The sequence below is a fragment of the Myotis myotis genome, unplaced genomic scaffold, assembly GCF_014108235.1.
Source record: "Myotis myotis isolate mMyoMyo1 unplaced genomic scaffold, mMyoMyo1.p scaffold_m19_p_8, whole genome shotgun sequence".
Taxonomy (NCBI): Eukaryota; Metazoa; Chordata; class Mammalia; order Chiroptera; family Vespertilionidae; genus Myotis; species Myotis myotis.
In genome coordinates this window covers 16,973,629-16,998,733 of record NW_023416390.1, presented here as the reverse complement: position 1 = coordinate 16,998,733, position 25,105 = coordinate 16,973,629, and the positions used below count along the sequence as shown (strand labels likewise).

The 25,105-nt window shown below is 36.1% G+C and overlaps 1 protein-coding gene across 1 annotated transcript in view; it reads left to right on the top strand.

The window, feature by feature from the left end:
- The window catches only part of ERBB4 (erb-b2 receptor tyrosine kinase 4), a 307,627-nt gene that overhangs the window by 26,881 nt on the left and 255,641 nt on the right, over window positions 1-25,105 (top strand). The window contains exons 4-10 of the mRNA XM_036319579.1: window positions 9,492-9,610; window positions 12,404-12,545; window positions 13,416-13,529; window positions 15,039-15,165; window positions 21,392-21,465; window positions 22,381-22,471; window positions 24,310-24,509. Of these exons, the coding sequence (XP_036175472.1) occupies window positions 9,492-9,610; window positions 12,404-12,545; window positions 13,416-13,529; window positions 15,039-15,165; window positions 21,392-21,465; window positions 22,381-22,471; window positions 24,310-24,509 (867 nt within the window). The remainder of the gene's footprint in view (window positions 1-9,491; window positions 9,611-12,403; window positions 12,546-13,415; window positions 13,530-15,038; window positions 15,166-21,391; window positions 21,466-22,380; window positions 22,472-24,309; window positions 24,510-25,105) is intronic.

Below are 25,105 nucleotides of genomic sequence, written 5' to 3'. Positions count from 1 at the left end.
ACTGTTTTACTTCATGATTCTGATTTTCTAAAGTGACTTGAATTTATTCTCCTTAAATTCTTTCTGATGTTACAGCATCATGGCCCTAAAAACCTAACAAGACTTCTTACATAATTGCAATAGGTCAACATAGAGCTCATGATTCGGTACTGAGAGCTGCATTACATGTAGAGAAGTGACTCAGGCTTGAAAGATCTTGTAAGCTCAGTTAAATCATGGCCGCATTACTCCACAACACAGCTTAACCTTAAGTAAATTGATTTGGTGGATTAATATACTCATGTCAGGGGAGACAAACTTATCTGCTATGTCAAGTCTGAAGCTTATAGAATTGTATTTAGCCACTTACTGGTCAGAATGACAACTCTCTCTAGTCATAAGAACTGAGTCCTGAGCTACAGAGGTTTAGGTGTGAGAGAGACTAAGCTTTAAGAAGTAAATAATAATGATTAAAAGAACAATGTTATCTCTGTGCCTGCAAGATATATAAGGCACACTTATCTCATTTAAAGTAGATACCACATGTCCCTTTTTATCTTTGAGCACAGTATCAGGTCAGCTCTCTCCAGTCACCTATTAGGCAGTGTGGATTTTCATTTTATACATTCCTTTTGTCCTCCTGGACCCGGTGTCACCTTCTTAAGACACTGCATTTTATTTTTATTTTTAAAAGGAGGAGAACATATCAAAACATTAGAGTTTGATTCCCCTCATCTTTGCATACATTTTGCATTAAAGTAGTTATAATTGTCTTCAACTGAAGGTTATTTAACTAAAATATTCTCTGCTGATTACCACTTGCTATACTCTTCAGTCTTCTAAGTTGTTTTGCATATGATATTTCTTGCTTTGAAACTAATTGAAAAATGTAAGTGCATTTGACAATAGCATGTTTCAACTGCTGGAGTGAATAGATATACTCTGATCATTGAAATGTCTATGAAATTGATTAAAGCTAATTCATCATTTTAACCAAAGCAAAACTACATTGTGAAATTCACCCATTACTTCTACAATATTGTTTCTAGCTAGATTACCTCAAAATATTTTTAAATTAAAAATAGAACAGCATTAAAATTAATAAAAGCAGTGTATTCGTTCTGTTGTAGATAATGGTGAATGGAGCACTTTATTGGATTGGCAAAATAGAAACGAGTTCCAAACAACACTTCATGTTATTTATTGTTTCTATGCAGATATTATAGAACTTACTAGGAAAAATTTAGAAAAGTATTGAACATTTTCCTCAATAATTAATTATATGTATGTACAAACAAAATTACTTTCAATAGGGGTAATATATAAAAACTTTTAGTTTAATAATAGAAACAAAACAAAAACAAAACCACCATGGCCTGGCTATGGATTCTATTAACTACTAGGGCAAACTGTAGAGGAAGTATACATATGGTATATATACTTTTACCTGTTCCAAATATATCTGGAATTTCTTTGAAGAGAATGTTACAAATCTGAGAAGATAATTATATATTTTGGGTCCTCAAATTTTCAGCAAGCAAGAAAATGTAGCAATTCAAAATGAAAATGTACTTTTCTTCATGAAATTTCCAAAAGTAGTAGTAAAACCAAAATGAGGAATTATAAATATAATAATAAACTAATGACACCCACATACATGTATGCACACACAATTTATTTAACATGTTATTGTTTTTAGTGGGACAAGTGTTTTTTCAAAAGACGGTGCCCCTGTGGTAAATATCCAATCCGAGCAGAGAAAGGCCAAGTGGGAGCCAATGGGAAAGAAAAAGAGCTGAGCCAGCAGGCTCGATCAGTCAGGATAACAGCTAGCCTTTGTGGAAAGTCAGCAGCTTTAATTAAAACTCCTGTATTTTACTAATAACTTTGAATGTCCATAAGCCTTATTATTGATTTTCTATTTCCATTTTTGTGTTTGTAGTTTCTGAAGATATTGTAAAAATTAATGGTCTGATTACTTGCGTACATTTCTAAAATTATGCCCATCTAAAACATTTCCAAAAGATACCCAATAATTTGCTGGTAGAAAATAAGAGAAATATTTTTTCTCTAATATGCTGTTGATATTGCTATAAGTTGATTATATTTGTTGTAATTTGGTGACCTTATTGCTTAATGCCATGTTAAAGGCTCAAGGGATATAAAGAAAATATATAAAGCTGTGCCTGTTCTCTGGAAATGTCTTAAGGTATAAGACAAAGATGAGGAATGTTTGAAAAGGGGGCATCAGGAGGCTGGGAGCATCAGGAGACTAGAGATGTAGTTCTAACTCTAAACTTAATTTCAGGGGTCTCAGTTTCCTCAATTTCCCTTATCAACACAATAAAAATATTGAAAATGATGATACCTGTTCTTGCTTCTTACATGGTTAGGATATTTGCATGTGTGTGCCTGTATACTCAGTGATTAGCTATAGATCATATACACATAGACATAGACATTGACATAGATACAGGTAGTTTGGGGGATTGATTTATGTCCCTTTTAGCCTACTGATAGTGATACAGTCACTGGGAATGCCGGAGCCACTCTCCTTCAGCCTATACTACTGGTGGCCCACCCCACAGACATTTTTGGACCAGAGTCAACATTGTGGCTGGACCAGACTTTGTGGTTCTTATGATTGCAAGACATACCTCAGCAACAACCATCAGAGAACTTCAATAAAGCAATGATCATGCTAATTATTCCCAGGTCCCTGAGGGGACAAGGCAGGCCCAATGGCCACACAAAAAGGTCATGGGGAGGGAAAAGAGAAAGGAGAGAGAGAGAGAGAGAGAGAGAGAGAGAGAGAGAGAGAGAGAGAGAGAGAGAATAAGGATGTGAACATGGGACATGGGGCTCTGCTTCTATTGGAATTCAGGGTCAGATGCCTGGAGTTTCATGGATTCACTGTTCCTTGGCCAATTTAAAACATAAGAATAGGAATTCATGAATTCGTATGTGGAAAGGAAAAAGTGGGCTCACTTAAATTGTCAGTCACGTAGGTTACCAGGGTTTTCTAAAGAGGGAACTTAATGGGAGTGGGTGGCGGCCTAGCTTCTTATCTAGGTGTGGTAATAGTAGTGTGCCATATAGCTGACCATATGATTATTTGTGATAGATGTCTTCAAAATCAACGCCTTGGTTAACTTTATCAAAAGCTTCGTATCACTTAACTACAGAAATGCAAGCTGTGGTTTGGTGCAGGGAGATAATCTTACCTGATCGGCAGGATTGGAGAGTGAGTACAGCACATTGGAAGGATTCCTGACAGGACACTGAGCAGAATAGTCAGAAATACTGGAATTGTTCTGTGAGAAGAAAAGTCATAGTTTGAAAACATTCTTCCTCATATACTTGAAGTGCGTGTTTGTGGTGTAACTTTTGTGGTGGTTCCACTTTAAGATTATTATACTGAGATTGTGGACTTGAGTGTTGGCCCCATCTGGGTCTCAGTGTCCTCCTCTAAAATCAATTGGTTAAACTCAGTCATATATGAGGTTTGATAAAGTGCTAAGTATAAAACAATCTTATCTTTGTAGCTTTCACCATTAATTTGAATATCTTAGTTTTCATTACTCATCACTCATAATTGTGTTGTTACATAAAATTACTCCAGAACAAATTATGTTTCAAGAGTGTAAAGCAGAGATGTGTAGATCATTTTAGTTTTTCAATATTATATTTAAAATCGCTTCTGAAACTATCTTCCTCCCACTCCCACCCCACTAGGTCATTAAATTGAGATACCTATTATATGTGGCTCTTAATGTAAACATATTAGTGAAGATATATAAGAGTCTGGAAATTAATTTAAAACCCTACTTTATGATAAGTTATGCAACCCAGGATAAGCTAGTTAAATATTCTTCAAATGTTAACTTCTTCATCTGTAACACTGGAATAATTAATTTGCTCTGTCAAGTGTATAGCTTATTTCATATTATAGAATTTTTAAGGCCATATAACTCAAGTAGATAGACTTGAAATATAATAATGTATTTCCATCAGTGAAGACTCAGGCAGGACTGGGCAAGAAGGGCTGGACATGCCCTGGAGCCAACCTCCCGTGGCCCCTCCTTGTCAGGCTGCACCTGGGGTGGCGCCATGGCTCCAAGTGCATCTGCAGGGTCCCTCTGGCAGGTGGGGTCCCTGGGCCTGGTCTGCGGAGATCAGGCCATAACTGGCTCTCTGACATCCCCTGAGGGATCCCGGCGTGCGAGAGGGCACTCTGCAAAGCTGCTGTCGTACAGGGTCTGGAATGCAAATGCAAGTGTGCAGTAAACCAGATTTGAAGCCAACAGTGCCCCAGCAACAACATAACCCATGGCTGAAGATGGAATTGTGTGGCCCTGCGAAGAATCGGGCTCCCTCCTCTCAGGTTTCGGGGTGCGTCACCCGAGAACTGCTGCTGCCAAGTCACTGCAGCTCGGCAGCTCCTGTGTTGAATGTCTGCCCCTTGGTGGTCAGTGCGCATCATAGCGACCAGTGGGACAGTAGGAGGGACACTTAGCATATTAGCCTTTTATATATATAGATATTTGTCCATATGCACCCATTTTTTATATCAGGTTCCTAGAAATAGAAGTGTTTGATCTGCATGAATTTACATAAACGAATTTGATAGAGACAAACTACTCTTCAAAAATCTTGTATCTATTTAGATACACACCAGTAGTTTTCCCAATGTTTTATCCACATCAAAACTAGATATCATTTCTTTTGTATTTAGGAGTTATACCCACAGTGCCCTTATTTCCCTGTTTTAATTCATAGTTCCTGGATTATAACTGAGGCCCAACAAGTTTTTTTTTACATAATTATTAACCTTTTCTAAATATCTTTCTTAAACTTTTCATTTATATTTTTGGTTCAATTGTTCTACTCCATTTTGCTATGTAAGACTTTTTTGTTTTTTACACATAATCATTGTAAATACTTATCTATAATAATAAAAGCGTAATATGCAAATCAACTGAACGGCCAAATAGCGGAACAGCTGTCTGGACGAACATGCTATAACACCCACTGGCGCCAGCCCAGCCAAGGCGGGTGTGATGTGATTGGTCGGGGGCCCTGCCATCGCCCCATGATCACCCTGCAGAGGGAGGCCCAGGCCACTGACTGGCGGGCTGCGGCGGGTATGCAGGACCTGCCTTGCAGGAGTGATCCATCATGGAGCCCCAGATGGATGGGCAGGGACTACCTCTTTGGAGCAATCAATCTCAGAGCCCTGCTATCGATCACCCCAAAGAGGGAGGCCCATGATACCCAGCCAGTGGCACTGTGGTGGGTAGTCTGGGCCTCCCTCTGCTGGGGAGATCCATCATGGGTCCCTTAGCCCAGCCTGCGCCCTCTTGCAGTCCAGGACCCCTCAGGGGATGTCTGCCTGCCTGCTTAAGGTGGAAGTTAGGCATTCCTCTGGCAGTCCGGGGCTCTCAAAGTCTGGGATCCCTCGCTCCTTACTGCCCACATGCAGCCAAGGTGGGAGAGGCTTATGCCACCACCGCTGCATTCATTGTGCTCGCTGCACTCGCCAACCATGAGCCCAGCTTCTGGTAGAATATTTGGTATTTAAATGTTACACATCTAATTCTTATGGATAATTTGAATGAATCCCCATTCCCAATTTCAAGTTTACTCACCCTAATATAATAAACATTTAACTTCCCAGGTTTTATCTTTTGTATTATACAATCACAGTTAGTGATGTACCACCAATGAATAAGCTCATTAATATTTGACTGAAATATTTTAATGCACCCAATGTAGCAATTTAGAAAGGTTAGTAAATACAGGAAAAAACGCTAATGAATTAATATTCAAGCAAGGATAGAAATTAATATAACCGAAGCAATTATAAGTTAATGTTCCCATGGAGGCTAAGTGAGTTATCTCATTGATTTCAGGAAGTATTTTTGTTTTGTTTCTGTCATAATAAAATATGAGTATAGCCTGATGCTTTTAATTCATAGTAAGTAATGTTTATTAATCAACTAATGCCCTTAAATGGATTTTACACAGAGAGTGTTTTCTTTCTAAAAACAAATCTCACATAATGTGAAGAAAAATTTCTTAACTATGTCATATCACAGTTTAGAGATTAAGTGTATTTTGTCCTTTTTGCTTATATTATTACTAGAAGCCTGTTGCACGAAGATTCGCACCATAGGCCTTCCTTCCTGTGGCTGCTGGCACCGTTTTTCCTCCGGCACCCGGGACCCAGGCCTTTGGTCTGCATCTGCCGCAGCAGAGAAGCCAAGCCTCAAGGCTAGGCTTTTCCCCTCCTGCTGCAGCAATGCTTGGAGAAGCCAAGCCTCTTCAGTATTGAGTCTTTAGTCTTCACTCTGGCCAGAACCTTCAGTCTTCACTCTGTGCCTGCATATGCAAATTAACTGCCATTTTTTGTTAAGTTAATTTGCATAGTCCCTCTAATTGGCTGGTGGGTGTAGCAGAGTGACACCAATTTGCATGTTTCTCTTTTATTAGTGTAGATATGTCAAGCAAACACTTTCAAAATATATTTCATGTTTTTTGAACTTTCTTTTAAAAAATATATATTTTTATTGATTTCAGAGAGGAAGAAGAGGGAAAGAGAGATAGAAACATCAATTATGAAAGATAATAAATTATCAGCTGCCTCCTGCACAACCCACATTGGGGATCAAACCCCCAACTCAGGCATGCCCCCTGACCTAGAATTGAACAGTGACCTCCTTTCTGGTTCATAGATCTATGCTCAACCACTGATCCGCACCAGCCAGGCTGAACTTTCAATTGGTATTAGGGAATGTGAAAACCATGATGTCAAAAAGTGCTATTTTTAGTGTTAAATGTCTCTCACTTCTTATTTTTATTTTTTTAAAATTTTTTAATATATTTTATTGATTTTTCAAAGAGAGGAAGGGAGAGGGATAGAGAGCTAGAAACATTGATGAGAGAGAAACATCGACCAGCTGCCTCCTGCACACCTCCCACTGGGGATGTGCCCGCAACCAAGGTACATGCCCTTGACCGGAATCGAACCTGGGACCCTTCATTTCGCAGGCTGATGCTCTATCCACTGAGCCAAACCGGTTTGGCTCACTTTTTATTTTTAAAATCAATGCTAGATGAGTTTTGAAGCAAATCCTGTAATTTAATTATCTTTTAATAGCTTAAATAAAAAAAAATTAAAAGTAATGACTTAGAGAGATATTTCTTTGCATGTCCCTCAAATGAAATGGCATATCTAAGATCAAAATGTCCTAAAGAATATGATATATGACTACTATATAAAATAAATAGCTGTTTTGAAAAATTTAAAGTTGACTCAACACATATAATGTAATTATTTAAAACACATATTTTAAAACTTCCGCAATATAATATTATTATAGAAAATAAGATTGTACTCTTAGATTATAATCATAGCATATTATTTGCATAAATAATTAAATTATTCAACATAATGATCTTAATATAAACATTTAATAAATAATTTAAAATAAATTTATGGTTAATTATCTTTATAAATATTATCTACACTAATTTCCTCATTTTGTGGGAGAGATCAAGCAAAGTATATAAATAAAGAGAAAGACATTTTGTAAAGTTACCTTTAATCACTATAGAATTAAAAATAAAGATTAACACTTCAATGTACATGACTTGGATTAAAATATAGGATATGATTGCTGACTCACTTCATGTTATTTTCCAGCTGAGCAATTCCTTTTCACTAAAATTGAATTAACAGACTATCCTGTGATAACACTTATTTTAAATCTAGTAATTTGGTTACTTAACATTTATCTGCTGTTTTAATTAGCAGCTCTTGGTACATCAAAAAAGTCTTTTTTTTTTAAATAAGAAAGAGGAATTATATTTAAATCTGTTATTTAAATAGAATATGAAATATAAGTGTTTTTTATATGGCATGGTTTATAAATTAGGGCATCTAAATATACCACTTGGATAAAATGTAGAAACATTAATGTATGTATAATGTGTGAATATGAAGTGAATATGATTTATTTGGGTATCTTTCATATATAATGTAGAAGTAATGCCTGTGTGTAATGTATATGAAATATAAATAAAAAGTACGTGAGTGCCAAGTAGACATTAGAATACACTAGAAAACAAATGAGTTATAAAATATATTAGATGATGATTGATGCTATAACAAAAATGCTAGAAAGAAGGAAAGGACAAAGGGGAGGGATGAAGAGAGGAAGAGAAATAAAAGAAAGAGATGCATGCTGTAGCTCAATAGAGAATTTAGATCTGAATCTGAAAGTAATCTCCCTATAGTCAGAAGGCAAAGTAAAAGATGAATGATTTCATTCAGGCATGAGCCCATAGCCCAAGAAAATTGCCAAGATCAACCATGACCAATTCTGAGGAATACTAATGTTTAAGGAGTTGTGCTTTGCTACTGAAGCAGTGAAGGAAGCTTTGAATAACTAGTCAAAGAGGTAGGAAGACACAAGGCTGAAGTGGAAATACAGAAACCAAGAAGTGACATGCTATACATATCCTATAAAATTTAGTTCTCCAAAATACTTTGAAATATCTCTTTACTAAGTGAGATAAGCAGAATTATTTTACTCAATACCATAATGTTGAAGCCCAGTCTGTAGCGTTGATTCTACTAAAGTGTACCTGTAGGATTCTGCCAGCTTGTATTAAAGGGTGTTATAAGAAAAGACCAGTGGAAGTTTTTGTTGTATTTAGTGTGAATGTGTCTTCTTCCTCCCATACACCCTCACTCCCATTTTTCTTTTTTACCTTCTTCCTTCTTCCCCTCCTTCCCTTCCTTCAAGAAAGTTGCTCTGTTCCTTACATGGGTTCCTCTTTTTGAAGATTCTCATTAGAAATTTCACTGATATCTCAGGAATAGAAAGAGTTTTGATACTACTACTTAGTGTTCTCTCTCTCTCTCTCTCTCTCTCTCTCTCTCTCTCTCTCTCTCCCTCCTCCCTCTCCCCCCTCTCTCTTCCTGTCTGGTCTCTCTCTCCCCCTCTCTCTCTCCCTCTCTCATTTCATCTATATATCCATCTGTCTATCTGATATGAATCATGTAAGATATAATGTGAATCATGTAAAGATTTATATTTTTCTTTTTGCACTGACTTATAAAAACCTTAGGGTTATTTCTGGGGACACCTGCTATAGTACCTAACTGTGCCCAGTGTGAATTGATTCCATCTTTCCTAACCTACCAGAGTGCCTCATTCAGTTATTTCGAACTCGATTCTCTCCTGTTAAATTATATGATTTTAGTAAAGCACAATAGTATTTGTTTGCATGAGAAAGAATCTAAAAATTAAGTTATGTGTTTGAAGATTTTTGTACAGTAATTTTTATCTGTTGCAGACTTCATTCAGCATGCATTTGCTGAATTGAGTCAATGGTGGGTCAATTGATATTCTAGAGGCCAGCTTTTCCCAGCTACTTACTCCAAGTCACCTTAGAAGCTTCTCTTGGTGGCTGATTTGACCAGGCTTCATATCTGTCTTCTGCAGTGACAAGGACGGTGTGTGCAGAACAATGTGATGGCAGGTGCTACGGACCCTATGTCAGTGACTGCTGTCATCGAGAGTGTGCTGGAGGCTGCTCAGGGCCTAAGGACACCGACTGCTTTGTAAGTCTGGGTGCTCTTTTTCCCTCCCTTCTAGGTTTGACTCAGGCACATTGAATCCTTAATACCTTATTGAAAAAAATCCAGTTAAACCACTTTAGGATTAAGGAAAATTCTCTACCTTCCTTTAAGCCATGCATTCACTGGGTGGCAATTGATGAACTAGGATTGTTTGTTATGTCTTTCTGTTGCAGTTTATATTACCAGTGAGATTTATTAGAGAATTGAATGAGAGAATATTGAAACATCTTTTAAAAACTAATAGGATCTTTCCAAAATTTACAGTGATTACCTCTTTATGTTGTTGTATCATTGAGTTTCTGAGTGGGGGCACTTGGATTTTATTTTTTAAATATGAATTTAAGATATGTTTACAAATTTAAGCATTTTTAGTTTATGTTATTTACAAATGGATATTATTCAAAATTTATGAGATTTACAAATACACACTTGAAGCAATTTGCATGCTAATCTGTGTGATTTTTATTTTAGAAGAGGATACTTTTACATTCTTAAAATTAACATTTGCCACTTGTTGGGGACACTTTTAATTATATTTTGATAGCTCTGATACAGTTCTTTCTGTTATTTTGAATACATGCAAGCAATTCTGTGAGCTATAGTTAAATGCAATTTCATACACACACAGAGCACTTTAAGCTAACTCATAAATTGTTTTTGTTGTTAAAAATAAACAGAGAAATTTATTTTCTTGTTACCCCTTCTCAAATATTCAGAGAACACACACACACACACACACACACACACACACACACACACATATTTAAAATTGAGTAATTTTTTTTTTTTCAAATTGGCACTTAATTCTGAAAAATAAGCAAAATACCTGGTAGAAACTACAGCTCTTATGAGATGGTCACTTGTGAATTTTTTTTAATGTCACAAAAAATTTTAACTTGTCTACCCTGATTCTACAGTGAAAAAGAGTATGTATTGCAATAGTGAGTCAGGAGGAAGAAGAGAATATTAAAATGTTAAAAATTTAGAGCAGCTCCTCAGCAAGTCTTGGCTTGAGACCCTTTTCATTTGCTTGTCTCCAGACATGGGCTGGAAACGGGATCTGGAGAATGCTAAAAAAGCTTTGGGTTCACAATTCCAAAACAGTAACGACAACAAAACACCAATAGGCATAGCTTTCACTTTGTTTTGTTCATGGTCCCATTGCCATGAGAAGCAGAGTGCCAAGAGAGCTTCGGGATTTTTATTGCATTATTTTATGGAATGGTCCCGTGTTTCCACTTTGGCATTGGCTACAGAATGCTCAGCAATGCCAGATCAAGGCCTGGGTGTAAGCGATGTTGTTGTGTTTGTCGGGTTCCTCTGGCTTATGTTCCTTTGTTGCTAAGCAATCTGTGCACAACATCTCATAAAGTATGTTAGTAAAGCAATTATGAGGAAACATGAAGTTTTATAGCCATAAATTAAAACATACTGAGTTTTCTAGATTGGTTTTTAATAGATTCTTCCTGGAAAGTGTCAGCTTAGTGAATAACGTATCATCAGTGATTCTTGTTCTGATTATGCATCTAGTAGACCATCATCAGGGAATTGTCATGTTGATGATAAAGTGCTTGCTAAAACAACAATTGATGAAGAAAATGTTTTGAGGAAACAGAATAAATTAGTGCTTATTAATAATCATACATACAATTTATGTTGACTGTAAAATATTATTTGAGTTCACATTAGCCTGCTTTGCAAGGCCTAAATTATTCCTAAGAAGGTTTAATACATTTTAATTAAGAGATTTAGTTCATCCACTCTTTGTTAATCACATGTTTTTATGTCATTATATTCCATTTTTATAATAAATACCTCACTTTCGGGTAGTAAATTTATTTTTAATCATTCTTAAAGGCATTTAAACAATTTAACAAATTGAGATTTTAATATAAATATATGCCAGTGGAAATTAATTGTTTTACTTGAATTGGTAGCTTGTATCAAGTTGTGTGGCATTGTGAAAAAGATCATGCAGGAAATAGAATCATATTATTTAATTTGGCATTAACTACCCCTCCATTTACTCTGACCAGTCACCAGCGAGAGCCTTCCTTTGAGTTCAGTGTAATTAGCTATCACGTGTTTTCTCACTAAACAGTGAAAATGAATATCACTTAAGGCACTGAACTCTCCAAACACTAGCTTTAAGAATAGTCTAAGCTGGTCCTAACTGGTTCGGCTCAGTGGATAGAGAGTCAGACTGTGGTCTGAAGGGTCCCAGGCCAAGAGCACATGCCTGGGTTGCGGGCTTGATCCCCAGATTCTCTCTTATCATTGATGTTTCTATCTCACCCTTCCTCTCTGAAATCAATAAAAATATTTTTTTAAAAGAGTCTAGCACTTAGTCTAGCACTAATAACTAAATCACCTATAGAACGGGGGATTTAGTTATTAGTGCTAAACTCTAAGACTCAACATAAACCCTTTGAATCAGTGTGAGCGTAATCATTTTTCACTATTAGCTAATTTTAATAATTTAAAGTAAATATAAATTTACAAATTAGTGGATAGATGCTAGACAATTTGAACATCAATAAACTATAGATAAACTATATTTACTGACATTGGAAAAACAGTTTTGTAGAATTGTAGAAGTCCTAAGCAAATTTGAACTTAAAATTGAGCACTAATGACTATGAAATTATCAAAATTTGCAGTTTTCATGAAACTGATATATACTTAGTAAAGTAGAGAAATGTCTCTAAAAACTGTTCCTCTAATAAGTATCATTAAGGTTATTTTTAAATAAAGTTAATACTTGCTATGTTGCAGGCCTGCATGAATTTCAATGACAGTGGAGCTTGTGTGACTCAGTGTCCCCAAACTTTTGTCTACAATCCAACCACCTTTCAACTGGAGCATAACTTCAATGCAAAGTACACATACGGAGCATTTTGTGTCAAGAAATGCCCTCGTAAGTAGAGGATAAGAATAGCTAAATCAACTACATCATTATTTAAAAACAAAATAATTTCATGTAAATTTATTGTAACTTAAATTTGTCATATCATGAATTGCTTGGGTATGGGGATTATTGCTACCATTTCAAAGATAAAGAAATTTAAATTCAAGTGATCAGTCCAAAGTCTCAGAAAAGAAGTGTTATGTTTGAGATTAGAGTGCAGTCTCATTGACTTCCAAACTCATTATTTTCACTGTACAGCATTGCTTTCCATATCCCTGGACCCCTAAACAGTTTACCCATGTTTCAGGCCATTAGATCTTCTTGGTTTATTTTGTATACCTTTCTTAAGTCATGCCCTTTTAGATTTCAGTTTGTTTCATCCTGTCCAGCTACGGGACAGTTTCTGTGGCACTCCACCGAGAGATCGAACACATTTTAAACATTTCTTCCTGGATGTGAAGTGCACTCTCTTGATCCAAGGCACTTTAACTTCAGCTTTGTTTGTGCTTCCTGTGACTTGAAGTATTTTCGACTTCAGACTTGCATCATGACCTGAAATGAAGTGGAACTGTTGAAAAACACAAACTAAATGTCATGTAGTTTCCTAAGTCTATAAAGGAAATTTGCTCTATTTTAGGGCGTTTCGGGCTGTGGAGCTCAGTCAAGCAAGTACTAGGTCTTGCTAATACATGCGGGCCTCGGATTCAAATGTGGGTGGTCCTGGATGCTATTTCAGGTTGAGATATTTAAACAGGTGTTTTAGGGAAATAGACATTTATATGATCAAAAAATGCTAATTATTTTCACACCCTAAAATAGCTCCTTGTAAACTTGTTTGCAGAACATCAACATTATTGCTAATTTTACCTTTTTTATCAGATAACTTTGTGGTCGATTCCAGTTCTTGTGTGCGTGCCTGCCCTAGTTCCAAGATGGAAGTGGAGGAAAATGGGATTAAAATGTGCAAACCTTGTACTGATATTTGCCCAAAAGGTGAGTGATATCTGAGGGGGCCTACAACAAAGTTTTCATTTACATTTTAATGGGGCCTCTCACAACACACCACTCCCACAACCAAACCTCCCCCCACACCTTTTCCATAACTTTGAACAGTTCCCAAAGTATTTACTATTGTAACAGTGTCTATTACTGATTTTGAATGATATATGCTAAAATGGTGCAGATAAAACTGAGTTAAGTTTGATAGGATTCAGAAAAAAAGTTGCATTTTATTCTATAAGCAGCAAATCTTAGAAATTAGGAGCAAAACAAGTGTTCACACAATTATTTTAGCATCATGAACACATATTAGTTGCTTGCAAATGTATGCAAAATGATCTGCTAAGCATAAAAAGGGGCACAAAGAGAAATGCATTTGACATTTACTCTCCAGGTCTTAAAAAGTTTCTTGAAAGACAAAATATATAAAATGGCAAAGATGTTTACCCTAAGTGTTAAATAAACACATATAATTTACGTTCTATAATTTTAGTGGAGAAAGAAATACCTTCCAGCTATGATGTTCAAATCCCTCACCTGAATGAAACTTAAGTTAAGCAGGGCAAACGTGCAGTTCAAAATTTTCTAATATTTTTGTTTTTCAAAGTAACAGGAATGCCTTAAAGTCTTACAAGGACAAACTTAAGACTTACTATTAGACTACATTCTCTCCCTCTCTCCCCCCTCACCCCCACAAACACACACCTGTTTTGTGTTGTTTTCTTCTTTCTTTTTTTTTTAAGTACAGCCTTCAGAAGGCACAGGTAATAATTTAACTCAACTCACATCATTCGTACTCTGTTTAATATGTATTCTTTTTTTTTAATATATTTTATTGATTTTTTACAGAGAGGAAGGGAGAGAGATAGAGAGTTAGAAACATCGATGAGAGAGAAACATCGATCAGCCGCCTCCTGCACATCTCCTACTGGGGATGTGCCCGCAACCCACGTACATGCCCTTGACCGGAATCGAACCTAGGACCCCTCAGTCCGCAGGCCGACGCTCTATCCACTGAGCCAAACCGGTTTCGGCTAATATGTATTCTTAATTGGACCAGTGTTTTTAAAACTGCAGATTGTAGACTATCATTAGGCTATGAAATTATTTAAGTGACCAGCATTTAAAAAGTATTTTAAAGAAATATTTTAGGATGGATTAGAAATGAGGTGATTTTATATAGTAAGAGGAAGTACTTGTTGTGGAAAGTTTTGTTTTAGTTTTGTATCTGTTATGTGTATATACGGGGTCTTGATATAAAATAGAATTCTTATAAGTCATGGTCACTAGATGATAATACCAGGATAATATTTATAAGCAGGCCAAGTAATAAATGTTGCATGAATGGATTATTATTTTATTTATTAGAAAACAATGTATTTCTTATGGTAAATATTTTTATTTTCTAATGAAAACACACTGTTATTTTATAATGAAAAGGCAATTATTTATTCACTGAAATTGGTTTCTCAAATTTCCCAACTGTGACTCCTGTTTCTCCAGCATGTGATGGCATCGGCACGGGATCACTGATGTCCGCACAGACTGTGGATTCCAGCAACATCGACAAGTTCATAAACTGCACCAAAATCAATGGGAATTTGATCTTCCTTGTCACTGGTATTCATGGGTTAGTATTAAATGTTTACAGAAAAATATTTTAGAAGTGCAGACTAAGGTTAAGAGTCTTTTGCTTTGTCTGTTTGATCTTTTGACCCAGAAGAATCCTACCTGTGTTAATGCTATTCTCCAACAAAATCGGATGGCAGGCTTCACCAGCAGTGATAGTAAACCAAAGTTTGGGATGCATCAGATTATGAGATTAGTGACTGGTTAGATTTAAAAAATATAAATTTATATACAAGCTAAGATGTATTTGCAGGACATTCTCATTACATCCTTAGATTTCAGCAAGCTTGGCATATCTTCAGATATGATTAGGGAAACAATATCAATGGGTAAAGTGGGGAATTCCATTCAAATTTCTAAAAAAAAAATAGTTTAAAACAATGTAAGTTAATACTTCTTTTTACAAAAAGTATCTCACAAAAATCAAATCAGAAAATTAAAATTGTCCTGAGCTTTCAGAACATCTCTTTGTCTTTATGTGCATTTTTCTTTTTTTTAAGACTGGAAAGTTAGTACTACTCTGAGAAATCTATAAAATGAATTTCATTTTAGCAGTAAAAATCGTAACATTTTCTAGGCTCCTTCATTACAGAACCCCCTGCTGGTTTTAACTAGGAAAACAACCCAGTTTGTAGTCTTTCAATTGCGATAAAAATGTCAATATTTTACTTTATATTTTATCTATTTGTCTACATTACTACCTATACCCTAAATATTAGTGCTACAAGCTACAGATAAAAAGTATCACTCCCATATTTCAGTTCAAAATCTTACTGTAAACATGTGTCACATCATTTCTAGAAAGAACATAATTTAACACATTTAGAATAAATATGTCCTAATAGAAACAGCAAGAGAAATAGGACAGAATAGTTTATTTTTTTCTATTTAAATAAATCGCTCTAGGTCTTATTACATAAGCATTTTTTTTTCCCTTTAGAATGTAGCTTTGAATATGGGTCTATGCCAGATACTCTAATAATGTGTATATACTTTCTACCCCAGGTATGATATATTGGCCCATGTAGTATTTTCTTTAAAGGTCAAGATTTCTAAGTTCTTTTTAAAAATGTATGTACTTGGCTATTCTTAGCCCACATTTTTACATAGCAACACTCTCTTCAAGCTAGGCAGTACTAGCCATTTTAAGATGGGACACATTCAATCAAATTCACTATAGTACCCACTGGCTCTTTGTATCCATTTTTCATTGCTATCATTGCCTCCATGGTCATTGGGTAGAAGACCTGTGTTGATATTTAGGTGCTTCCATATAATTTAAAGCATATGTGACACTTAGTAAAACAACATATTCATATTTTAAATATACTGAATACCAAATATCACCATGAATGACAGAGCATATCATGTTAACAGTATCTTATGAGAAATAAGACATAAGCCACTTGATTCACAGTATCTGATTTCACCTGGATATAATAAATGATTGGCCTGAAGTCCATCAGTATGGGTAAAAATTTTAAAACAGACACATTAATTTCAGTACACAAGTGGTTTTCATCTCAATCAGACCAATATCCATCTCATATATTCAGCATTTTAATACTTCCTTTTCAATTCTGAAATAAAAGTCATAGATAAGAAAGCTTCCATATACTAGTATATCCTATCTAATAATAGACAAACATGCTAATCAACCTTAGCTCCAACACTTTTCCCATTGGCTAATCAGGGCGATATGAAAATTAACTGCCAACCTAGATGGCGGCTGGCAGCCAGGCAGCTGAAGCGAACAGGAGGCTTGCTTCCTCCAGTGATGGAGGAAGCCAAGGTTCCCCGCCTGCCGCTGCCGGCCTCTGAGCTGCATTCAAAGAAACAATGTTGCAATTATAGAAGCTAAACAAACCCCCGAAACCTGCTTTCAGCCAGCCGGGCCTCAGAGCTGGAGTTGCAAAAGTGTTTCAATTACAGAAGCCAAACAAACCCAGATACCTGCTTTCAGCAGCCAAGGCCTCAAGCTGGAGCTGAGCCTCAGAGCTAAAGCCGGCTCTCAGCTCCAGTGACAGCCATAGAAGGTAAATAAATCCCAGAATAAAAAAAAAAGAAAAAAAGGAGAGGTTGGGAGCTTCAGTCACCCACCAGCCTAAAAACGGCCCTCAGCCCCTCACCCAGACTGGCCAGGCACCCCAGTGGTGACCACCACCCTGAAGGGGGTGTGACCAGCTACAAACAGCCATCATCCCCTCACCCAGGCTGGCCAGGCACCCAAGCGGCTCCCCCACCCTGAAGGGGGTGTGACCAGCTGCAAACAGCCATCATCCCCTCACCCAGGCTGGCCAGGCACCCTAGTGGGGACCCCCACCCTGAAGGGGGTGTGACCAGCTGCAAACAGCCATCATCCCCTCATCCAGCCTGGCCAGGCACCCAAGCAGGACCCCCACCCTGATCCAGGACACCCTTCAGGGCAAACCAGCCGGCCCCCACCCATGCACCAGGCCTCTATCCTATATAGTAACTAGGTAATATGCAAACTGACCCTAACAGCAGAAGGACTGGAAATGACTGGTCACTATGACACAAACTGACCACCAAGGGGCTGACGCTCAATGTAGGAGCTGCCCTCTGGTGGTCAGGGTGCTCTTACATGGGAGGAGCTCTACTCAGCCACAAGCCAGGCTGATGGTTGCAAGTACAGCGGTGGTGGTGGGAGCCTCTCCTGCCTCCTCAGCAGTGCTAAGGATGTCTGACTACAGTTTAGGCCTGCTCCCTGCTGGCAAGTGGACATCCCCCGAGGGCTGCCAGGCTGCCGGAGGGATGTCTGATTGCCATCTTAGGCCCAATCCCCGGGGAGCGGTCCTAAGCCAGCAGGTGGTCAACCCCTGAGGGGTCCCAGACTGCGAGAGGGCACAGGCCGGGCTGAGGGCGCCCCCCTCCCCTCCGAGTGCATAAATTTTTGTGCACCGGGCCTCTAGTATATACATATATATATATATATATATACTATATATATATATACTATATATATATATATATATATAATATATATATATATATATATATATATTTAAGTGATTTTAATTCTTCAGTTGTAATTTATTTATTTTTTGAATTTATCTTTATTGTTGAAAGTATTACAAATAACCTCTTTTCTTCCCATTGACCCCTTCTGGCCACACGCATCCCCCCACCCCAGGCTTTCATCACTCTATTGTCAGTGTCCATGGGTTATACATATATGCATATAAATTCTTTGGTTAATCGTTTCCCACCCACCTCTACCTTTTCTCTGAGATTAGACAGTCTGTTCCATGCTTCTATGTCTCTGGATCTATTTAAAGATGAAATAAGAGAAAATGTTTAGTTTCTAGAACAATAGTGCCATTGCCAGAGATAGACTGTACTCTTGTTTCCTTATTTAGAATGGGAATCAAAGGCAAAACGCAGTGTTTAGGGTTATCCATGGGAATAATCCCCCTTTAATCTTGTCATGTTTGACATGGTTTATGTGCATGTGCTTGAAGCAACAAAATGCTCACCAGATAAACATGTCCATACTGTGTCACAATGAGACACTGACAAGGAAGTATTCAGATGACACACTGCAAAGTTGAAAGACAATGAACATGTGATAATTGGTTGAATGAAGAAATAGATTGTGATGCAATTGTGAAAATATGTTGCTCTGTCTTTATCCTGAGCTTTATATTGGATCACCAGCAATGGTGACAGAGTGCATGTAATGTTCTTACTCACGGTTCTGAATTTAGCTAGTAAATTTCTTGACTTTATAGTTCTATGGATTTCAAGTGTCTATAGAATGAAACTCCCTACAGGTACTCTGAAGTTGGTAAGTGGGATTCTGTCAACTTATTTTATGAAAGTCCTGAATCTCTAAATTAAGTATATAAAATGTCTATGGTCCATTGGGCTTCATGTGAACAGTCCAGAATTCACTTAATTCCCCACAACCTGGACATGTTCTTAATATAGGACTGAAGTGACCCCATTATTATGTTCTTGCCCTGGGTTTTGAGTGTTTCTCAATAAAGTCAGAATATTTTATTGTATGGCCAGAGCTGTTCTAGACACTGCTTTTCATCAGAAATCAAATGTTGAAAGTTCATTCTGCTACTGTAGTGCTGACATTTATTCTGCATACAAAAGTCTTTGCCCATAAAATAGGATAACAACAAGAATTTATAGTGAACTTATTTTTTATTTTTGCTTCCTATTCATACAAAGCATAGTCATTCATTCTATGCATCTTCAGTTATAAATAGAGCAAGTTTGCCAGAACATTTAATTTAGACTTGAAGTTTTTGAGGGCTCTTAATGTCACATTGAGGAACGTATTCATTATTTATGTGTGAATTATAGGGAAACTCATTTATAGTGTTTCTCCAAGCTCTCCGTAACTCTCCATTTAAACTAGTTGTACAGTAAATGGACCGCACTTCTTAGTTTGAAACAGTCATTTAATCAAGCAATTTTTTTCCCTTTGACAATATGGGATGTTCACAGTGTAGAAGAATACGCCAGTGAATCAAGTTGAGACAGCTACACTAAAGGTAGTTCCATATATCATGGTTTCTGGAACTAATAGAGTCTATAAGAGGCTCTAAGATAAATAACTGCCAGGAGATTCACACTCAGATTCCCCTCAAACAGGCCATATGCCAATTTTTCAGGGGACTTTGGAGCACCTGGATTGATAACCCTGTTAAATCACATCCAGTGGACTACCATATCCTAGTGTTTATTCTCTGGAAACAAAAGAAGGTTCCTAAAGATTGGTAAAACAACAGATGTCCTAACTTAGACACAAAAAACAGTATGGTGGTTACCAGAGGGAAGAGAAGTGATGGGAGTAGTAAAAGGTAAACGTGGTCAAATATATGGTGACAGAAGAAGATATGACTTTGGGCGGTGGGCAATACAGTGCAGTATGCAGGTGCTATAACATAGAATTGTACATTTGCACCTATATACTTTTATTAACCATTGTCACCCCAATATATTTAATTAAAAATTAAAAAAGCAATATAAAAAAACCAAATAAAGATTGTTTTTATATATGTATAAGGTGCAAAAAATTGGCAGATGTTCATAGCAAGAATAAAACTAAATTGATTGCTACAGGTGAATATGCTTCTAAAGAAGCCTAAGTTCATTGTTCTTAGAAGGTTTGATCTCTCTTAGAGAAGAGAATTCAATTTTTCTCTGAAGAGCATATTTTAATATTAGGGCTCTACTTGCTCAGGATAGCACAGAGTAATTTTAAAGTAATCAAACATTTTCAAAAATACTATGTATTCCTTAAACATTGAAAATATTCCTTGAATTACTGAGGAATGTTTGGTATTATTATGTTTATGTTTGGCTTAATATTCAAGTTTGCAATTATTTCATGTGATAAGTATATTATACCAAAAAATGTACTTAAGATGAAAACCTCTGAAAAAAACCCTATTAAACATTTAATTTTAAAAGATATGTATGTTCATTTTTGAAAAGACAGGTCATCTCTCTCTGTATACATATCAAAAACATTTTTTACAAAAATATGTGTATGCATTAGATCTTCAAATTTATAACACCTTTTGAATATGATTAAATTTATTGTAAATTGTGTTTTTAAATCTTAGTATGATTTATATAGATGGAAGCAAGTAGGTCGGTTATAAAAATGAATATAAATATCAGTTAGGAACAAAATTGCTCTAAATAATTCATATGAAGAGATACTTTTATATAATGTTATAAATATTATGAAAACTCACTAATAGGTAAATATGGAGATACAGCAAAAAAGGTGACTTCATGTGTTTGTTTTTATGCTTCTTAAGAAATTACAAGTGTTATTCACAATTTTGAGTGCTTTGAGGAGCCTGGAAGGCAATGTCCTTACTATAACATAGTCTATTTGCAGGTTTTATTTTCCCAGTTAAGAATAAACGTTTAAAGCAAAATATAAAGCATGGTTAATAAATGGATTTGCTGTATTTGGAGGTCTTCTGTATAATCAAACTGAATCATTTCTCTAAATCTAGACTTGCCTTTGATAAACTCATATTCTCTGTCATCAAAGTGGTCCTCAAAGCAACTTTAAATTTTCCTCCATATCCAAGGCAGAAAAATCTGGACAGACATTATTACCCTTCCTCTTGATAATGACAATTCAACTCGAATAAAATAATGTCACATTTTTATATTTTTATTCCTTTATTTAATTTTGAATCTGACTGCTTCTCTCCTGGTTTTTCTAGGGACCCTTACAATGCGATTGAAGCTATAGACCCAGAGAAACTGAATGTATTTCGGACAGTCCGAGAGATAACAGGTAATTTTTCAAGTGCAATTGTGTTACTAACCATGTGAATTTTAACAATTTCTTGAAAATATTATATAATATTGGAACCAGAAACTCAATTTCAAAGTAAATTCAAGTCTCTACTCCTTAGCATGTATGCACATTTTGAAAGCCCATGGAATTTAAAGAGTAAAATATTCTTGACATTTTGATGTTACTGTTTTGCAAGTGCCAATTGATCTTTGGAAGCATTTTTTTTTTTACCTTTTCACAAGAAGTACTATTTAGTGTGGGTAATGCATAGCATTCATTTAGCACATGTTTATAGAGCATGTAATACATTTGGTGCTGTTATAGTAGATGATATGGGTTTATAGAAATGAATTAAACATGATTTGTTACTAAAGAGTATAAAGTCAAATGAGGAGGGGTAAGTATGTATGTCTATGTCTTAGAATGCAAGATGGGCAACTGAGGTCTACTAGTAAGTGTATAGATACAGTGGTAAAGGATTTCAGGGAAATTGAAATTGAATTTTTCTCTTTATCTAGTTAGTCTAAATATTTTTGCTTTTAGAAGAATACATTAAATTAAGATTTATGTAGATTAACATCTACAATTATATGATTCCATATGTCTGAGAAATATAGATTTTTGGTGCTTATTATCATTATTGTTATTGACAGTATTACAGATGTGCCCCATTCCTCCCTCTTTGTCCCCCTCCTTTGATATTCTTTGGAGTACTGGAGCCATGAAACTTTGGCTAAAACACTCCATTTTGGAAGAAGAAATATGAGATAGAATGGTTCAAAAGTAGGAATATTCACTTTCCTTTTCTTATCTTTCAACACATTTTTATCATATTTCAAGAATAATCAGTGTTAAACACTATTGCTCAGACAATGATGTAATGAATTTTTCAACTGTCCTCTTCTTTTATAGGTTTCTTGAACATACAGTCATGGCCTCCAAACATGACTGACTTCAGTGTTTTTTCTAACCTGGTGACCATTGGTGGAAGAGTACTCTATAGGTAGGTTTATATGTTCAAAGATGCAGGTCTCCCAGATTTCAAGAGTAGCATCATGTACATATTACATCAAAACTATTAACCTCATGAATTTACTGATTCTAGAAATATTGGGTTTCTTCTTTTAATTCCAATGTGAGTTCAACAAAAAGTTACCCCAGTTGTGCTTAAAGTATACAGAATACACAGCTGGACTTTCCAACCACCTATCATTAAAGTAATAGTAATGTTTTGCAGGTATGGAATGCATGATATGAAGCATAAGTTTAACTCTTTTTATCATATTTATTATAATTCAAAGAGAGAGTTGGATGACTTAGAAATAGCTCAGATGTAGGGGATACAAGTGCCATACGGGAAGTTCTTGTTTTGCTTCTGGTGCTTTCATTTGAACCAAGCATCATGGAGCTGATGTTTCACGAATTAGTCCACCTCCCTCTGTGCAGTGCTAGTTGTAATAAACAGAATGATCAAGGCTCAAAAGGACGCTGTTCTAATGTCAATAGTTTTATTCATATAATAAAAGTAGAGTTAATATTTACTAAGCCACTGCTTTTACTTTATTTCAGATTTTTATCTTTATGAAACTATTGTTTATGAAGAGTTAAAAGCTGATTTACATAAGGATATTTTAATTTAATGTTTATTGCTTAAATCTAAATGCTGCCTGAAATCAATATTGTCATCAAATATTATATAATGGCATTTCACAGAAAATTCATTGAATTTTTCTATTAAAACAGGTGTATTTATAAGAGGTTTTAAAAGGTAAATGGGGAAGTATTAATATAAAAGGAGAGTTCAGAGATATAACTTAGTCATGTTATATGCAACAAATTTTACTATCTACTGAATATTATAAGTATATCAAGGCATCATTATACTCATATTATAATCCACAAATCAAGTATTTATAATGAGAGCCAGGATTTGAGAAAATGAATTATAGCTCAGTTGAGTATACACACACACACACGTGCATATTTTGCTGATATATATGTCAGCAAACTATTTTTAGATTTAGAAGTAAAATAAAAGGGAACAGTTTAGATTTCCAAAATGTAAAATCATGTCCATTAGTTGGAATGCGGGAAACACAGTTATTCTTCAGAGAATGCAAAAGGAACTTAACTACAAAATGTGGACTATATTGAAATAAAAACAATTTCCTTGACATGATTGTTTCTACCGTGTAGTTGTTACTTAACATTTAGAGATTCTTTCCCCAGTTGTAGAAGCCTTCTGAATATTTTGTAAAATTGAAGTTTAACTTCCTTCGTCTCTGTAAATTTTTATATCTCCTACCTTTACTTATACATTCTTCAGCTATTACAATTATCCTTTTGTTCCTAAATAAATTAAAGCCTAAGATCAAAGAAATTCTCTGCAATATTTATCCTTGGAAAGCATTCTGCACCTATTAAATAGAATACAATTAATATCTTACTTAGGGTATATGGAAGTCATTCCACATAAATATATTTAATTATTTAGTCTTAACACAGGATTTCATTCTTGAGGAACTGAAGATGTGAGGGAAGGAGAGAAGGCAGTGAGCAGATACGTCAGTGGTAAATAAGTGCACAAAGACAGAGATATCATTAATATTCATACTTCTAAAAGTGAACCTGTTTCCTTTGGGTATTACTGTTAAAGCCTCCAGTATGTAGCATGTAAAGATTAATATTCTGAGCACAGATTTATTGACTCAGTTCTCTCTCTGTGGTCTGTTTATCTTCTTTGGAGTAAGATGTGACACCCGATATTTTACTTTAGAAATGAATGTCCTGGCCAGAAAATATTTATTATCGTTCCATGTTTTCTCTCTCTCCTCACTTTAGTGGCCTCTCCTTGCTTATCCTCAAGCAACAAGGCATCACTTCCCTGCAGTTCCAGTCCCTGAAGGAAATCAGTGCAGGAAACATCTACATTACTGACAACAGCAACCTGTGCTACTACCACACCATCAACTGGACGACGCTCTTCAGCACGATCAACCAAAGAATAGTGATTCGGGACAATAGGAAGGCTGAAAACTGTAGTAAGTACATTATTCAGACATTAAAACATAGAAGTTTTAGCCCAGCCAGTGTTGTTCAGTGGTTGAGCATCAACCTACGAACCAGGAGGTCACAATATGATTCCCGGTCAGGGCACATGCTGAGTTGGGGAGCATGCTGGAGGTAGCCGATCAATGATTCTCTCTCATCCCTAGTGGGGAGCATGCAGCATGCAGGAGGTAGCCAATCAATGATTCTCTCTCATCACTGATGTTTCTCTCTCTCTCTAAAGTCAATAAAAATATTTATTTTTAAAACAATAGAAGCTTTAAACATTTTCTCCCATTCTATATTTGAGCAAACAGTTCAAATTACAGTGGGTCAGAATACTAGACTTCTTTTCCTCAACCCTTAAGAGTGGTTGGTATAGAATAACCAGAATAAGTGACTTGTTTTATAGTATATTAGAGGCCTGGCACATGAAATTTGTGCACAGGTCGGGTCCTTAGACCTGGCCTGTGATCAGAGCCGATCTTCCAGGCTGCTGGCAGCTGGCCCCACCCCTCTCCCCCTCCCTCCCCCCCACTCCCCACCCCCACCCCTGCTGCAGCTGAGGGTCGCCCTCTGTGTGTGGGAA